General features: G+C 32.9%; 2 protein-coding genes across 2 annotated transcripts in view; one reads left to right on the forward strand and one right to left on the reverse strand.

Moving 5' to 3' along the window:
- LOC130900730 (zinc finger MYND domain-containing protein 11) overlaps nt 1-16,176 on the forward strand; it is a 34,789-nt gene that overhangs the window by 1,272 nt on the left and 17,341 nt on the right. The gene's annotated exons all lie outside the window — the stretch shown is intronic.
- Nucleotides 3,762-9,528, reverse strand: LOC130900732 (uncharacterized). Its single transcript, XM_057811543.1, has 4 exons — nt 7,843-9,528; nt 7,735-7,783; nt 4,050-4,436; nt 3,762-3,971 (listed from the first exon to the last, which is right to left on the reverse strand). Exons 1-4 carry the CDS (start codon nt 7,903-7,905, stop codon nt 3,943-3,945), a joined length of 528 nt encoding a protein of 175 aa, XP_057667526.1. The 5' UTR covers nt 7,906-9,528; the 3' UTR covers nt 3,762-3,942.

Consider the following 16,176-nt stretch of genomic DNA (forward strand, 5'->3'; position numbering starts at 1 on the left):
AACCTCAATCATAAATACAGTGAAAAGTTTCAACTAAAATATTAGAATAGGCTTTTCAATTGAGAAATGTACAAAAATAATTAGAACAAGAGACAAAATGGAAAGAATAATAACGTCACAATGGTGATAGAGGATATAAAAGCACTAAAGTATGGCAAAATCTACAGATATGTACGAGGATTGCCTGAAAAGTTTCCGACTTCAAAGTGAAGATGTCAGCACTTATCAATATAAACACATTAAATGTATATATGTACTTATAATAAGACTATTTTGAAAAATGAAAATGATTATGTTAGGTTAGAAAACTTATTATAAATCAACGAAATAGAACAAGAGTAAATGGAATGGAGAATGAAGGGAAATTATGTTTATGGTGTAAATGTTTTTCAAAAGGAATATGAACCATCATAAGAATCATAATTATCGATTATTTAATGTACGGGATGAGCAACTAATAACGGCCGTAGACCATATCTCAGGATTATACGAGGGTTGCAAGTTTCGAGATAGACAAATAAAAAAAAATATGTCTAATTGGTTATGGCTTTATAGTGTGTTTCAAAATATTTCTATCGAGATCAATACGTTTGAACCAATTGAATAGGCTGTTTTCCTGGTATTTATATTCAGGAGAAAATCTTTTCATCTATTGTCACGTGGGCGGTTTGGTACCAGTAGAAATTTTGCATACATTTTGTATCGCCTTCGTCTACATCCGTTTTTCGTAATACTTTGATCAATTTGAGATGTTAAACATTGTTAAAGGATTTTTCGTGATCAATAAACTAGAGAAAGACATCTTTTTGTACGTCTCGGTAGTTCTGAACTAGCACACGGATACTGAATAGAGTTTCTTTTGTCCCTATTCCATTCCTAAAGCCGAAATGAATGTTTCTGATGTTAGTTTTACTATTTTTTGTATATTCGACTGAAAGTGGATATTAGCCAGGCTAAGGGAAACTTACCCTCGATGTAACTTCTGTTAAATATATTTTCTAACAAAGAAAAATTATCGTCGATTATTATTTCGATAATTTCTGACGGTAGATCATCAGATCTTGCTGCTTTTCTATAAGTATTGAAGCTGTTTTGGTTTTGTACATTTGAACTACTCCCTAAAGTCTAAAAGATATGAAACGACACCCTCTAGCAAAAGAAAACTGATTACGCATCTGGAATTTTTACGATGTTTATAGTAACATCAAATAATCTATTATTATTATATTATTAGAAAATTATTTTTATCTGTGTATCTCGTAGTAAAAATATTATCGGACTTCGATGCTTGTTGGCCTCGGCCTAACGCCTTGGGCAACAATTTACATTCGTGCAGAAATGCGCTTTTACTATAGACACAAAATACCATCGCTAATTTCTATATTTCGTATTAGTGATTTGGGGGAAACGTAGCGGTATCTATACTCCTTAAATGTGTAAAATAATTTTACGTAATTTAATAAATTAATGTGATTAATTGTTTGCCGCTTATGTAGTCAGATTTCTAATAACAAAACGTTGAATAGTCCAAAATAACTTATACGAGGTTGTAAGAGGTCTATGGGGACGATTATTTATCTCGTGCGCGTGTTTTTGAGTGGTGTAAACGATTTAGTGACGCACTGAAAACGACCAGCGCTCAGGTCACCCCAACTCCGGAAACAGTGACCAAAATCAACCAAATTGTGCGTGCAGATCGTCGAATGAGCATCCGGATGATTGCCGAGGCTGTAATCGCCGATAAAGAAACGGTTAGAAAAATTTTAGACATGACAAAAGTCTGTGCTTGCGTCAACGGGTCTGTTCAGATTTCCTTGAAAGGTTAGACAAAGATCTGGTTTGAAAGAGACCCGATTTGAGTCGATGGAAGCTGTAAAGCAAAAAACGATCCTCACCAAAGAAGACTGCTTCAAACAATGAAAAAAAAAATGAAGGGTAGCATTCGAATGTAGAATAATTTTAATAATAAAACCCTTTTTCTTAACCAGTCTCGTTATTTAATAGCCAGACCTCGTACTTGTTTTTTTTGATATGAAAGTAAGTAAAATACGTTTTTCTAAATACCCAATCTCTAATAAATTTTGAGTAATACGAAAACTGATCATTCTACCTCGACCCTGACGTATTTATAAATGAAAATCATTAGTCTTTGGAGATGTTTCCAAGTATTCCAGCAATTGTATTTGGATATCCTCAATCCATTCAAAATTCGTTTCTTTTACGACATTTTTCATTAAAAGGAAGAGAAAGAAGTCGCAGGGTGCTAGATCTGACACACGCGATGTCTATACACTTGAAACACGGTGGTGGAAACCATTTTTTGTATAGAACCTTCTCGTCGTTAAACTTAAGTTAAACTTAAGTTTACCGTTTAATATTCGTTTCATCTGCTACTACGAGGATCGATACTTAAGTTTTGAGATATGGCAACCCTGATGTGAATATGTCAAATCTGACATTAGGATGTCGAGCGATGATTTTTTATGAGTTTCGACGTGCATTAAGGCGCTTACACGTCGTACGTTTGTTGTTCGTGCTCGCCTCGACCGATCTGCTACCTCGCACTGCGTATTCCGCACATTCATCGCCTTCTTCGATCATTTTATATCGTGGTGAACGGTTTTGTTTCGATCTGCTAATCTGGACCGTTCTTGAAACGGTTATCGGAAGCGTTCAAATGATATTTTCTGCGCAATATCCGGTTACGCACGGATAACACTTGCTCGTATCGAAAAGACCGTTCCGGAAACGGTTCACAAACTATACCTAAGTCGGACGGAACACGTAACCGTACCAAATACGGTTTTTTGATTGGCTGGAACGAACCTTAAGAAGAAGAATTTGGAATTTCCCAAGTAAACAAATTTTATTTTGAGATTCTTTGGTACTGTACATGGTGTTTGTTTGTCTAGCCTTTGTCGGCTTACAATAAAATCACCATCAAAAACTTCGTCTTTCCAGACGAAATGGTAAATGGCTCAGCAAAAGGATCAATCCTCGTACAAAGACAGTCACCATTTCATTTTGTTAAATCCTTCTACATTCAAGCAGTTCTAGTGGTACCTGCAGTGTGGAGATGCCTGTGGATATTGATCCTGAACTGCTGTAGGTCGGAAAATACAAAAAGGAGACCCAAAAAATCGAGGTTCTGAGACTACAAGCGAACTCTGCGTTCATGAACCATGTCTGTCAGTCGAGTAGGTCTTGCAGATACTGCTCTAGGTGGGATTATGTTGGACAGCTCGATAGAGCATCTGCCGAGGTAAAACAGTGTCAGTGTCTTCTATGCTCCAAGTTTTTGGTCAACTTTGGGTCGCCTACAAGTCTTCTGTATTGAATCGAGCACCAAATATGCGAGCAATATTCCAAAGATGGACGAATCTGGGCCTTGTACTATATAAATACGACTCGGTCATCAATTGAAACTTCCATATTATCTGTTGTGAATCTGAACTTTCGCACTACTCAAATTCCTTTCTGCATCTCTAATATCCGTCTGATATTTGGCCTTTCTCTTATTTTTTCACTTCTTTTAGTATACTCCAACCATTTAAATGATTGTCCTCTTATGAATCTTGTTACTTATGGGTATTTATATAGATCTTCAGTTCTTGGTTAGTTATTTTCTTCCAAGTTCTTTATTTGTTTTTATTCCTTTCCTTTCTGTTATAACCTAACCTCCACTCCCTTCCTAGGGAGTCACTAATTTTTTGAATCCTCCTCTGGTTTACAGAATACAGAATATAATAAAAAAAAATAAATTTTTTTCTTCAATTTATTAAGAAAATACTTTAAAGAAAATTTACAATCATTTACAGCATTTATGTACAAAAATGGTGATATGAATTTATTTCGGCAGTGATCACATTTGTATTCATTTTTTTATCTCTAAATCGGTGAATTGCAAGGTTGCTGGTAATATTTTAGGTAAATTTAGACGGTTTACCACCAACCACCACCTCCACCTCCTCCTGAAAAACATAAAAAATAATTCCAACATTTGTATAAATAATTATAATATGATATAATTATTCAAAACGTCATTTTACCTGATTTCCATCCGCTTCCACCTCCTCCGCTAGACCAACCACCTCCTCCGCTTTGCCATCCACCGCCGCCGCCGCCGCTAGACCATCCACCACTACCGCCTCCGCTGGACCATCCACCACCAGATTTCCATCCGCTTCCACCACCGCCGTATCCTCCGCCGCCACCGCCGCCGCCGCTTGGGACTAAGATTTTAATGATCTTTACGGTGCTTCCGCCACCGCCGCCTCCATAACCACCACCGCCTCCGTAACCACCTCCTCCTCCGCCGCTGGACCAGCCGCCGCCGCCGCCAGATTTCCAGCCGCCGCCGCCACCGCCGCTGGACCAGCCTCCGCTACCACCGCCACCGCCGGACCAACCGCCGCCTCCTCCGCTAAGGAAGCCACCTGAAATTAATTATATAAAATAAATCGTGCATATTCTTGAAGATTTTACAGTTGAGGAACTTCAATATCCAATTTAGAGAGCTGACGCACTAAACCAAGGAAGATTACAGAAGGCAGAAGAAACAGTTGGACTACGACAAGCATTAAAGACAAATAATACAAAAGGGACAATCAGAACTAAAAAAAAAAATAGTAAATTTTATGGCAGTATTCCAAGAAACGACTAGAATAGCCGTATACTTTCACAAAACCCTTGAAAGTAAAAAGGGAAGCAAAGATCCCATCGGAAGATTTGCAGAGAGTTAATGGAAGCTCGAGTTTGGATTGGGTGTGTGTCTTCAGTAACATTTGACACTCCCCGGTAACATAATTATGAAGAATAAGACACAAATGACAGTTACTGAAAAAGCTGTTTGAAATATTTGAATGAAAATACAAAATACTATTATGTATAGGAAAGAAATTGGAAATATCAAAAGTAAATAGTTCAGATCTGATACCGTGGGACATGTTCATATTTGCGTTTGTAAGCTTGTGAAAAAATCGACTGCTTCCTTTGGACCCATAGATATGAAACTTATATTTATGTCCGTTTCGTACCACTGCTTAAATTTGTTTCAATCATAGACATAGTAATTACTATGTCTATGGTTTCAATACCAAAATTGTTGAGTGGAACGTACTCACTATTTCAATGACATTTATTGACAGCTGATCTACGTTAAAATGGTGGCCGTTAGGTAAACAATCAATGTTCTCATATTATACCCGGTTAGTTTTAATTGTTTTTTTTTGTGTTATAGTTGTTTCGTATTGTTACTAATAAACTAATACAACTGAAAATAAGTTTTATTTGTGTCTATTTTATGCTCAAATTACGGAAGTTCTTTGACAATAATTTTCACTTTTTCCAATTAAATGTATCGAACATGAGTAAGTTAAGGTTGCAGTCATAACTCATGACCAACTGATAGCTAAAAGGTTTGAGGACAACCTTATTTATGGAGTTGAAAATTGTAGGTAATGTCAAATATAATCGTTTAATTCCTATTCAGTCCTAAACTGCCTGTTCAAACTTTACAGTTAATTTTATTGATGAACAACTATCAGAATTTGTTAAAATCTTTTAGTATTCAACTATTGGTTATAACTCATATATTTTCATAAATCTACGATTATATATCTTAAATTTTGACTCTGATGTTTTCGTTGAATATGTGGAAGATAAAACAAACAAATTATATTACGAGGCTATGTTGTTTTCATTTTCGTATGGTTTCATTGTAGAATCATAATAGAAAGTAAAAAAGTTGTAATAGATTAAAATCTCCATTAAACTAATATTAATTATTGCCTAATAGTAAAAGTACATTACGTAATATTTTATATTAATAAATAGCATGGCTGTATAGGAATTGAAAAAATATCTTATTGTAATAAAATTGCATTAATGCTATTAGGACAAAGAGAACAACAGCAAATTATGGAACTATCGTTGATGTAGGAGGGTGTACATAATGTTTAACCTTTTCACTTCGACGCCCTTCTATAATTGACTCAATGAAGCTTTCCCGGCATATTTGGCCTCACTTTAGTAGGTCTAGACGAATGTCCCATATGGTGAACCGGCTCTAAAGTCTAAAGATTTCTTATGGATTATAGATAAAATAATACTAGCAGTCAAAAGGATGGTACATAACTGTGTTATAAAAATGTCATCAATGATCCGGAGACATATAACATCTAAGATGTAGTGAAAACATCATATAATTCATCTCAAACCTTTCAATTATCATTTATTTTTTATATATACTAATTCTAATCTTTATTGACTATTTTTTTTCTAGTATTTATTTACGTTGTCGTAAATATTTCCTGAAATATTTAAAAATGGGATCAGCTTCTTCGTACTCAGTTCTTGTATTAAAACTAATTGACTAAATTGAAATTTTGAACATTTGTATGTTATAAAATTAGTCTTTGTAGCCTCTTTTTTTCTCATGAGCATAATTTTCGATAAAATAGTTTCTTCTTGTCATTTTCATACTCATTTGTTATTTTGTATCATTTAAACTAGGAGCTACGAACATTATCGACTCATTATTGTAAGGTTCTTGTTGTCTAGGGTATTATTTAGAATGAAATAGTCAGTAGGTTAGTGAAAAAGTGTCTATCAACAAAAACGGTAATGGTATGAAATTTAAAAAGAAATAACAATGGAAATATAAAAGTAACCAAATAATGGTTCATCCATACATCTAAGTCAGAGTTTTATATTTAATATTTAAATACTAAGTTCTAAAAATTCAGGTTTTGTCGAATTTTTTCGGGTTGGGGTTGCACCCTACATACTGACTGATTTTTTGACATACATCGTACATATATTGAATCAATTGGAATATATTAAAAGAAAAATTCCATAGAAAATAATATAATTCAAATTTATCTAGGAAGATTTATTTATATACCAAGTTAAAAAAATTCAGTTTATGTGGCATTTTTCGGAATTCAAATTATTTAGGGTTGCACCAGGCGTTTTGACTGATTTTTTGGCATACATCGTACATATATTGAATCAATTGGAATATATTAAAAGAAAAATTCCATAGAAAATAATATAATTCAAATTTATCTAGGAAGATTTATTTATATACCAAGTTAAAAAAATTCAGTTTATGTGGCATTTTTCGGAATTCAAATTATTTAGGGTTGCACCAGGCGTTCTGACTGATTTTTTGGCATACATCGTACATATATTGAATCAATTGGAATATATTAAAAGAAAAATTCATATAATAATGATAAAAATCGAATTTGTGTATGATTATTTATGTACTAATTTCTAAAATTTTTCTAGTACATGTGTCGTGGACAAAATATAGTATTATACTCATGCGGAAGAGTTTTTAGGAAATAAGTACACTCCTATTCAATAATCAACGTGCGTTTGATAGATATTATTGTGTAAAACCGATAAATTTAACAGATATATGTTTGAATTAATGAAAATTATTTTTGTTCAAAACTAGTCAATTTTTTTATTTGAATTTTGTACTGAAACACATTATAATCTAAATAGATTCGTTAATAAATGAATAATAAAGAAAATCCAAATCAATTCCCCGTTTTTGAAATAAGAAATAAAATAAAACGAGTCAAAAAAATGTAAATAATTTTACGTTTATTATTAATTATTCTCATTGTTGTTTTCTATTCAATTGAAATATGTGTAACACAAAAAATATATCAAAATATAAATATTCGAAAAGATTGTTAAAAAATTTCTATTTCTACTAACCTTGCACGTAGCTGGCCGCAGCAGCTATCACCAACAAACAAACAAAAGCCTAGAATCGAAAATAATAAATTAACTGATAATCACTTATGTTTTTTTTTATTTATTTACCTTCATGTTTAGTCCAAAAAATGGAACTAACTTGGTATGATTCCCAATTGGCTTTATGGACATATATATATTCGAAACAGTCGAGCCTTGATCCCCTCCCTTTCCACTAGCCCTCAAACATTAGTTCATTTCCATCCCCCCATCTATCAAATTTAAAGTTAATTGCGGTAAATTATTACAATCTCTTCTGTGGATCCCTCTTACATAGACGTATTCAGCTTAAGACATAATTAGTAGTTTGTTGAAAGTTACGTGGTCTCGTGAAGTTTTCAACACGTGAAATTTTTCATTTTTTCATATTCATTTTTCAATTCGTCCAATAAGGTTGTAGAAATATTGTCGAAAAATACTTTTTTTCATAAATTTTCGAAAAACTTATAGTACGTAGAGAGAATTTACCTGTGTTTTCATGGAATGTCAAAAAATGTTTGGAAAAAAGTGAACGAATTTCTGAAAAATTGTATAAAACAGCCACAACACTATTTCGATTAATTATTTAAATTTTCCAGTTAGGAAATTTGTGTTTTCTCTTTTTTCAGTCCAGAACTTATCACTTCTACCTTTCTTGAGTCGTCTAGTTACCAAAAATATAAGGAATCTACATTTCGAATATGAATCCTAATATTTATGTTGATCACTTATACTAAGAGGAATACTCTCAATAATTTGCTGTAATATTTTCATTTTGCTACTCTGACTTATTACTTTTCACCCATTTTTTTTAATATTTCCTCAACTTTTTTTCGATTTCTCACTTAAATCATCAGCATATGCTACAACTTCTTATTCTTTTAAAATTAAATCATTTTTAAATCGTCCGTCCATCAATTAACTCACAATTCAATTGCCTTTTCTTAGTCGACGAATACTAATGCCTAATAGTTGCATTGTTCCATAATTTTGGGGTTGTTTCCTCCTCCAAACATTTTTTGAAGGGTTATTTCTTTATTTCTGTTCCCTCTAGAATTTATGTTCGCATTTTCACCAATATTTTTAACACTTTTAGTTGTCTCATGCCCTTTATAATTGTTTTTTTCACTCTGTCCAATGCTTATTTAAAGTCAATGAATAGCATTTACATTCCAGTATTAGGTTCCCTACCATTTTTGATCACATAACCTAATCTTAGTATTAGTTGTATTAACAAAACTTTAAAAAGAAAACAAAATCGTAAATCTCTTTATATATAATGATTAATTTTAATTATTATTTATTATTTTGTATCGAAATGAAATAGTAATTCAAAAAAATTATACAATATTCAAGAAATATTGAAAGTTCGTTCTGAATCCGGTCCTGGCGTTTGTATTAAAGATCTTAGTGGGAAGAGAACGTATTGTAAACCACTTTTTGCTGTTACCGCAATTAGCCTGTGTAACGATTGCTGAAATCTTCGATCTTCACATCCGATATTATTTCAATATTAGTTTTCTTCCCTTTCTTGTAACACTGTTAAGAAATTTGTTGTTCATCACGCATCTTGATTTAATTAATTACGTTAATGCAGATCAAGACTTAATACAATCCGATGTTACGAAATCTATTCAAATACATTAAATTGTAATTAAATATTTTTGAAATAGATTTTAGATACCGATATGCCTTCGTAATAATATTTAGACATTGTGTCAATGAAATGTACACAAATTGTATGGTTAGGTTAGGTTAGATGATTTGTGTGTTACTAGAAATGTAGATGAACGTTCTGAACGCTGCTTAAATTCTGTGGTTATGTAGTTACTCCCGATAAATCAACTTGATTTTTTTACCAGTTTTTTACAACAAATATTTTATCAAAAAGGTTCTTAAATCAAAACGAAACATATAAAAAGGTCTAAGAAGCAAAAATTTATTGAATGTTAAGTAGTTATTGATACTGTTATTGCATACACGGCTACGCAAATATTTGACACTCTTAGCATACACGAATTCTATGGTTTGATAAACGGTAAACATAAAGAAATTTGTAAACTTATCCATGCTTCTAATACTCGTTTACGTCTAAGTAAAAGTATAATCATAATTTTGCATAAATGTACGTAAATATCATTTATAAAAATACGGTACAGCGCACAAAATTTGACATAGCCATTTTGCTAAAACTAACCGGAAATGATAGAACGCAATCAGAAGCATCGATTATGGCTTATCTTGTAACGTAACGGAGCGATGTTGCCAAGTTTTTGTGCAATAGATTTTTCTGTGGAAAAAGAATCATAAAAATTGATATTGAAAAATTAAATTGTTACAAAACGCTGAATTATAAAAGGTGCAGTAGTAAATTAATAATTGTTTAATATTATTGTTTCCATTTATCATTAATTTATCGAAATTATCTTCCTAAACATGTTTAAATAAAAATTTTAATAATTTTTATTTGTTTATTGCATACAACTTTCTAGTTATAAATAATCGATAATAAATTTTTTTGTACATAATAATATAAATGGGAGAATCTTGAAATACCTTTAAATGAATTTATTTTCTATTGACATAAGTTCATCGATATACGATGGAAAGTGTACTTTCACACTAGGGGAGATCTGTCGAAGATGGTGTAGGTTCAGGTTACTCTTCGTAATTTAAGTTACACCAACAAAACAAAATATAAATTTATAAGTAAATATACGAATATACCAGATCTTACTTTTTTGGACTGTAGAGAGTGGTTTTACTAGAAATATACCTGGTGGGCAAGTAATAACTACCGCGAGATACACGTGGAAATTATTTTAAGAATTTTAGTTCGACTACTCGACTATTACTAGACAATTGCAATTATCTAACTTGATAACAAAATCTGGAACATTCAGATTTTGGTGTAAGAAATTTCTCGGGCCAGAAAAAAGATATTGACATGCGGTTTTCGTTCTTCTAATGTTAGTTTACTTGTAAAATTCGTTCACGTTGCTAATTAAATTACATATTTTGTATTGCTGGACAAAAGGCCTTTCAAACAACATAAAGTTTATGAAAATCGGTTGAGCAGAACCGGACTTACAGACATTTTTTAATTACAAGATTCACCATCTCTTATTTGAAGTGATAATTTAGAATTTGCGAAATGAAATTGTTGAAGAATTATACATTTAGACTGACTTATGTAGTTAAAAGAGTGTATTTTAATCAAAAATTGTGTAATTTCAATATTTAGTTGAATTAATATTATAAAGTGCATACAATCAATTCTAATGTTGAAATAAAGCCCATAAAAACAATCATGCGTAAGTTTATAACTAGATAAAATTCCAGTTTTGTTTTATTTTCGTTCAAATAATGAACAACAGGAAAAAACTTGAAGTAAAATGATTTGCCACAGGCACAGATCCGTTTAGAATGAATTAATCATTATAGAAAATTACAAATGATGAAATACCCTTTTATTTATAAAGTATTTGTGATCAAAATACCTATTAAACAGTTACAAAGTCCTTAAACAGAATTAATAGACGTTAATCATAAACTCTCCTTGATTTCTTCCGTATTTATAAGATGTTATAAATGACCTTACAAATATTTTTTTATTAAATTACATGACTTTAATTTATTACTATATGAAAAATCAGTTGCGGTATATTGGAAGTCAAAACTAGATTTATAAAATCGGGAGAAAAAAGGCCTCTTTGTATGGGTATTGAAAGATATGGCAACACTGAAGTGAATATGTCAAATCTGACATTGTCATCATGAAGTTTGACACTTTTAATGGTGAACGTACTCAATGTCATACGAGTGCTCTGTAAGTTGTTTACAAATACCTGAAATATTCGTCTTTGTCAAAAAAATGGAACGCGATGCTTTTTCATGACTTGCGACGTTGATTAAATCAACGGCGATGCGCCAATCAACTCGCTTCAACTTTTGGAAATTCGCATTTCGCTACAGGTTGAAGTTCGTCCAAAATCGGCTGTTGTACCAGAAAACATCGATGTGGTGCTCGAACTGACATTGCAAGATCGTTTTACTTTGACCCTCGTTTCAAAATAAAAGTAGAAAGTGAAAAAAAGCAGGAAAATTAGATATTGAAGACAAATTAAAACGATATCTTCAGATTGGTATAAGAACCATCATAAAATATTAAAAAGAAAGACTAAAATTAGAATGAATAAGTCGGTAATAAGATCCATTGCAATATAGAAGACAGATATGTTGAATAAATAGAAAGGATTAATATCTAATGAAGCGGAAGTACTAAAGAAAGCTGGTGGATCCCCGTTACCTTTCGGGCGTAATAAGATACAAAGAAAATGCTCGGAAATAGGCAACCATCGGAATAGCCACAGAAATGGGTGGTTACCACGTTCAAATCACGTTTTATGAACTTATCCACGTATCAAGTATGATGCCGAGCGTTTCAGAAGGTGGCTTGATATAAAGGCGACGTCATTTCTTCGTATAAATATCATTACTTCCAAATATATCCACTTTGAAGTAGTTTCTTTGCAGTTATAATCTAGTGGTATAGTCTATAGATCGCCACTTGAAAGTTAAATGCGCTTAAACTGATGGGGTCAAGTCAAAATAATTTTTCGGTCCCTCTAACTTCCACTTGAACGTTTTGAAACCATCAAGTTACTTTTCAAAGTTAATAAAACATCAGATACAGATAATGCAGAACATACGCTCTTCGTGGGGGACTTGAGAGGGGAACTAGAGAAGACTGTTGGCAATCTAATCCTTGAGGATTGCTGCAGAATATAGATAATGATACAGAGAAACTTATTTACAGAGATTCGTGGAAGTAATATGTGGAGAAGCATCTCAGTGTATTAAGTTGAAATTCAGCATATTAAAGTGACGCTTTAGTAGCGAAAACAGCGCCAGAAATTAGAGCTGGATAGTAAATTATTTGAAATCTCAATCGATTCGAACATTCCCGAATTCATATCGTTTCCACTTGCTGCAGAACCGCTTTTTCAGCTTTTTGCCCATTCTAGACGGTTCTGCTGACCTCCGGACTCAGTATCAGCACAGTTCCTGGTTTGATGGATATGACAGAAGATGGCGGTTTAGCGGGTAGGCTATGGGAATCCCACATGTCAGTTTTCCTAGTGGAATCGAAGAAGTTGGATGAAAGGAACTAATCTATTGAATTTTTTAAGTATAGTGAACTTGTTTATTGCAAGGCACAGTTTCTATGTCGTTTATTACATATTTAAAATTTATTTATGTAAATTAATCAATTAAAATTTATTGGTTTATGTAATTACAGTAATATTTAAAAATCTATTATGATCGCGCATGACATTTTTGATATACCGAAAGATTTTTATTAGCTTCGTAATGATTAATGATACTTTGAAAGAAGGCGAAAGAATGTCTAAATAAAAAGAGAGTGGCCCTGTCGTCTTTATTATATAATAACAATCTACTGTGATAAATCGTATATTAATTAATTTTATAAACAATGACATGTTACAAACCGGATGTTTTCTAAATATATATTAATTAATTTTTTATTATTGGTTAATGGGAAATAATTATTGTAACATTTATTTTGTTTGTACTTTCGATCATTAATGTGATTATTTCCTCAAATCTTTTTCGATTTCGTTAATTCACATGTGGAAAATCACATTCGAATCACCGAAACCAATTTTTCAAAAAGATTCGGTGGTTAATTAAGTCTCTAGTGATGAAATATTGACTTCGGTTGTACTCTAATATTGAACGATTAAAAGTTTATTCCATATACGAGGTTTGTACTACAATTTCAAGTTTGAAGACGCCACGTTGTTTAGTATTTGTTCGGCAGCCATCAATAGTGAACGTTTTCAGTGGATTTGTAAACATTTTGAAAAAATTGGTCATCGTTATATATTTTTATTCGAAATACCTTAGCCCAACCAACATAAAAGCTGAACTAGGGCTCCGGAAATGTTGGAGAAGCTAGCAGACATACACACTGCTTGGTGGATAGTTACCGAGTATCTTGAATAAGTTCAAATCACGCAATTTATTTGGCCTGCTCGCCGTCCAGATTTAACTCCCATTGAACACATTTCGAATGAGATGGGGGGGCGTAGACATCGGGAGATCGTGGATGCGGAAATGAGACAGTCTTAGTCAGAATGTGATCCGAAATTTGATCCAAAGCATGCTTCGTCGTTTTCAAGCTGTTATTACTACCAGAGGAAGGAACACTCGCTTAAAATGTATTGTGTTTGAACAGAAACTTTTATTTAAGCGAACATTTAGTAAACAACCGAACACAATCCAAATAACTTGCAATTACGGGGTTACCAAGCCTGGGCACAAGCTTTGCCCAGGCTTGGACCAACTATGTAGAACTCTGGGCCAAGCTTGTAAGCCAGGCTTGGCCCAGTCTTGGTAAAACTCTGGAGTGACAACGATGGGCCATACTAAAATGCCAGGGCTGGGCCAACCTTAACTGCCAGAACCGGGCTAAGGTTAAATACCAAGACTTATTCTTTACGTAACTTTTTCTTCTTTATCTTTATTCCATCTTTCATAGTAGAGAAAGAAAATTATAATTCTTGTGATGACGATGAAGAAAATGATTCAAACATTTTAGATTACAGTACAGCAAAACCTATAAAAAGAGGGAAGCTATTATGTTGGCAGTAAAATGTAAAGGGTCAAGTTTAGGACGTTGTGCTGCACATGCTGCTGCCCTTCTGCATATTTTATTGGTGCAATGTAAATAAACTGCTAAACAAAATGTACCATGTACAAGTAAACTTTGTATTTGGAATCAAGAATCCAAGAAAAAAGAGACCCCTAAAGCCAACCATCAATATAATCAAGCCAACGAGGATAATAATATCGATATAATTAACCCCAAGAAAAATAATATTGATGACACACGAAATGTAGAACAGGAAAAACAAAAATCATTATATTTTGCACGCTTCACCCACAAATCACATTTACTTCACTTGAAACAAGTGTTTAAATGATTTTTCACTGTTGTTTCAATACGTTTTTGGCGGTATGTATTCCAAACAAGGTTTTGGGAAACTCACAAAAAAAATATTGATTTTCTAAAAAGGATTTACCTCGTGTATAGCTACGGCATATTCCATAACACCCTTTCGCACCCTTTTTTATCGGTAACATTTTTTATTTCAATAAAAATACTTTACTTCTTCGTATCGTATGTAAAGTGCCCGAAAAACACGGCGGAATTTGAGGCAAGCGTAGAAAATATTTTTAACTATTTAAAAAGCTATTAGATATTTGAAAAAACAAGCGAGAATGTATTCTAATAGTCTTCTTATTTGTTTAAACAGTTTTTATATGACAAAACGATTGGAATGAGTTTACTCACACAGTAATTTATTCACGCACTAACACTTAACATTTAATTTATTTAAATTGTTTACTCCTACGGCTGCTAGAACTTCGTTTTATGTAGTAGCATTTGTATTATTTGAGTTTGCTGTTCGCTAAAATAATTTCTTCGTGTATGGCCACTTTGAGTACGAATTTGCTCCCATATGTACTAACCTAGATATGACGGTAGTAAGAGATTCTACTCCTTCGTTCTCAATATTATACGAGGATGTATTGATATCTAGTTAACCTAGACCAGTTCCATGCATGAACAAAATATTGCGTTACCATAGCAACGAACAATAACTTAATAGAAGTGTAAGTGTAAAGATTTACGAAGATACGCTTAATACCCTTGGTGATCAATGTCCTTCGTATGCGACCGTGAAAAATTGGACTGCAAGCTTCAAAAGAGGTAAATTTTCCATTGAAGATGATGACCGATCGGGAAGGCCAGTTTCTGTGTTAGTCCTCGAAAATATCGATGCAGTTCATGATATTATTTTATCAGAGCGTCGAATTGGGGATACAACGGATATCTGAAGCACTGAATAGATTCAAAGATTCAAAAACAAAGCAACAATCGATGGAATGGCGACACTCTGGTTCTCCGAGATCTAAGAAGATTCGTGTCCAAACAACCGCTGGAAAAGTTCTTGCTCCAGTTTTTTGGGATTGCCATGGAGTAATCATGATTAATTTTTTCGATAAGGGTAGACAAATAACTGGAGATTACTATTCGACGTTACTACGGGAAAAAATTAAAGAAAAAAGACGCGGAAAGTTATCCAAAGGTGATTTGTTTTTGCAGGACAACGCCCCTGCACATAAATCTCATGTTGCTGACCTAATAAGGCGACGGCTCCATAAATATTAAAAAAAATCCACTGGATGATCGTCGACTGATAGATGCACAGTAGGCATTTCAAATTATCTGGAAATTTGGATTAGAGAAAGCTGTGCGCAACATATTTTAGATCACGTATAGTTTTCAGCATGTTATAGCTAACTGTCCAAAAGTCCACAAACGGATGCTTA

This window comes from Diorhabda carinulata, chromosome X (genome assembly GCF_026250575.1).
Source record: "Diorhabda carinulata isolate Delta chromosome X, icDioCari1.1, whole genome shotgun sequence".
Classification (NCBI taxonomy): Eukaryota; Metazoa; Arthropoda; class Insecta; order Coleoptera; family Chrysomelidae; genus Diorhabda; species Diorhabda carinulata.